Genomic DNA, 2,955 nt, shown 5'->3' with positions numbered 1-2,955 from the left:
TGGCGCGAGGTCGCCGGCGATCTTGGTCTGCCAGCAATTGCTTAACTGCTGTAGCCTGTACGGCGGGGTCTGGAGGTGGATGGCGCTGTCCCTCCGTCTCGTCCCCTGTCTCGTCCCCTCTCTCCTCTCTCGTTCCGTCTCGTCCCGTCTCTCCCGTCTCGTTTCCTCTGACCTGTTGTTGGGCCCACTGCCACTGCATGCATCGCTTTTCGGCGATAGTGGGCCGCAATGATTGGCGGGGCGGTCTAGTCTAAACCAAACCAAGTTAAAAAAGCGGGCGGCCCTAGCTGTGGGGGGGTGGCGAGAACAGTTGGCCAGCGGCCCCGGTCCGCCTTTACCCGCGAGGAACGCAGACTCGTCGTTGTCTATCGTTGGTGGCCCCTTTCCCCGGCCGCCGCGACATACAACTAGCATCTCCCATTGGCGCCGAGGTTAACTCTTACCAAGGCGGCCAGAATAACGAAAAATGGCAGATTGGCGTGTAAAAGAACACCGACGCGACCGGTGATTGGGTGCACTCGGTCGGCTGCACGCTAGGATTTGCACGCCGGCCACGAGTCCGCATTGCCAAACGCGGGCCGCATGCCGGGCTGCACGGACAGGTCGGCCGCACATGCACCAACCGCTGTCTGGCTAGGCGCCAAATAAAGGACGCAGTGCAAATGCCAACAACGTCGATGCACCGCTATCGCCGGCTATATACATTGTGCGAGCAGGCCCGGAGGAGGGGCCAGGGTCAAGACAGGCAATGAGGTCACGTGACTACCTGATAAAAAGATAAAAGGTGATCTGTTTCGCTGTCCGCAGATCAGAAACAAGACCCTCGGGGTAGTTGGCCAGACTTCGGGTATAAGAGTAGAGGGTCCTCCCAGTCCTCCCAGTTGTACAGGTTCCAGGGATCAGAATTCCTAGTGCGGTGGATCCAAGATACATCTTCTCCCTTAGAAAATCACGCCAAACTGATGTACCAAATGGATCCACCGCACTAGGAATTCTGATCCCTGGAACCTGTAGTTAGCTTTGGCAGATGCGGGGCATCAATCAATCTAAGTTAGCGCCCCTGAGGCGCGCCAGCTTAGCATCCCGGCCAATCAGACGGAAAGAGTGGGTCCCTCAAGGTAGACGACGTGGCAGGTGGCCTGGCCCACCGAGATTGGACCATAATAAGCATGCTTGGCAAGGTTCACCCCACAGTTGATGTTTTGCCCCACGTTCTACCATGTGGTTGGACCCAGAAAGGAACCGGGACACGCGGCAGTGACCGGTCCTGCCAGCGACGTGTCTCTCAACCCTGCCCTTCCCTCCGACCGCCCCCACACCTGCCCTGACCCGCGCCCTGGGCCCCACCTGGCCACCCTGGTAGGAGCCATTGGTCCAATCCACTGCCGGTCCTGGTTCGCGCTACTTCCAGCGCCTACCAAGCCACGCCAGCGGAAGGTACCCCTCTTGTAGGTTCCCAGCCGGCGCCAGTGGGCCCACGGCTGCTCGCCATTGGTACCTCCGCTATGGCCTTCGAGGGCCACATCTCCTGGGCCATCCAAAGCCAGGAGCAGCCGGCCTTCGGTTCTTGCAGAGCTGCCTTATCATCCTTCCGCCAAAATGGCTTATCTATGCATCGCTCTTTTGGACAATTGACGGTTCCAGATTGCGCCGATTCCTTTTTGGGGTGATGGTGTACTTGGACGGTGTGCGGCACAGCCCAAAACGGAAATTGGGGCTTCTCAGCTTGCGTGACACCTACCTTATTTCGACATCGAGTGGGTCATTTCTCGACAATTTTTACCCGACCAATCACCACCACAAAAAAAATCGGCCTTTGAGTAGAATGATGGAGAAAATTCAGTTGATCCTAAAGCCAGCTCGGCTTCCATAGCGCGTTTCTCCATGCTTTTTGACCGACGTGTTGGCAGGCAAATGTAAATTTGGTGGGGCCGTTCTACAGCAGGGGTTGTTTGTGTAGGAAGTTGTTGTTGCCATCCTGGCAGAGGCGCATCAAAGATTCTCACATCTTTCGGAAGACAGGACACAGACATACCCATTATCAAACCTTTGGACTTCGTAGAAGAAACAAGGAAAAGAAGAGCGCCCCGAACAACAGACTAGTCGGCATTTGGGGCTGTATTTGACAGCAAGGGAGCCTTTTCAGGCTCTTTCAAGCCACCTGCCATTCGGCGTCGGGGTGGGTCCATGATCTCCCGTGTAATTAGTGGATGAGTGCCGACTCCTTAGGGAGGGTTGTTTAGGATGGCACTGCGCTGGGAGTACAGCGTCAAACGCAGGTTGTCGTTATCATCACCATCCTTGCGGCTGCCCCACATGGTCTGTAGAACGAAAAGAGTTAGCGGCTTGTTTTGTTGCGCGAATGATTTGTGGGCTGAAAAGGCTGGCTCTTTCAGCAAGAAAAATATAGCTTACCATGTTCAGAGTAAATAGGGCGTATAGCTTAATAAAACCATGTAGGTAGCCGAAGACGATGGATAGCGGCAGGAACACAATGTCGGCGGGGTTCTTCCTAAACAGGCCCACAAGCTTGACAACCTTGGTGAAGGCAAAGAAGACGAGCATAGCGCCGAACGCACAGCGCCGGCTCACAACATCCCAGTCGGCGGTGCCCCACCACAGCGAGGCCAGGATCAGCGGGTCGAAAACGAAGGCCAGCGACGTGAAGGTGGCGATGTGAAGCGCGTAGGTCGACCAGGGCTGCTGTCTGTCGTTTGGATTGCGGGATTGGTCAGATGGGAATTCAAGACAAGGCTGGTGCGTGTGGGCGGCGCCTGTGTGCTCGGTTGCTGGGGTCCTGGTGCGGTGGGTGTGGGGGCGACTGAGAGGTGGTGGTGGATTTGGGAGGTCTGGTGCAGTGGAATTGGGTGGGGGGGAAGGCCTGAGGATTGAAGACAGGAAAAAGAAAAGGAAAAAAAAGAAACTCACCTCCAGACATGGCGCTCCATAACTAGG

General features: G+C 56.1%; 1 protein-coding gene across 1 annotated transcript; it reads right to left on the bottom strand.

The window, feature by feature from the left end:
- Nucleotides 1-2,175: 2,175 nt before the first annotated feature.
- On the bottom strand, nucleotides 2,176-2,948 carry GGTG_13360 (hypothetical protein; the record flags this gene model as incomplete). Its single annotated transcript, XM_009231266.1, has 3 exons — nucleotides 2,176-2,321; nucleotides 2,416-2,707; nucleotides 2,929-2,948. 3 exons carry the CDS (start codon nucleotides 2,946-2,948, stop codon nucleotides 2,226-2,228), a joined length of 408 nt encoding a protein of 135 aa, XP_009229530.1. The 3' UTR covers nucleotides 2,176-2,225.
- Between the last annotated feature and the right edge of the window lie 7 nt (nucleotides 2,949-2,955).

The sequence above is a fragment of the Gaeumannomyces tritici genome (assembly GCF_000145635.1).
Source record: "Gaeumannomyces tritici R3-111a-1 unplaced genomic scaffold supercont2.12, whole genome shotgun sequence".
NCBI classification, from domain to species: Eukaryota; Fungi; Ascomycota; class Sordariomycetes; order Magnaporthales; family Magnaporthaceae; genus Gaeumannomyces; species Gaeumannomyces tritici.
The sequence above is the reverse complement of the archived record's forward strand: the minus strand, read 5'-3'. Positions and strand labels throughout refer to the sequence as shown.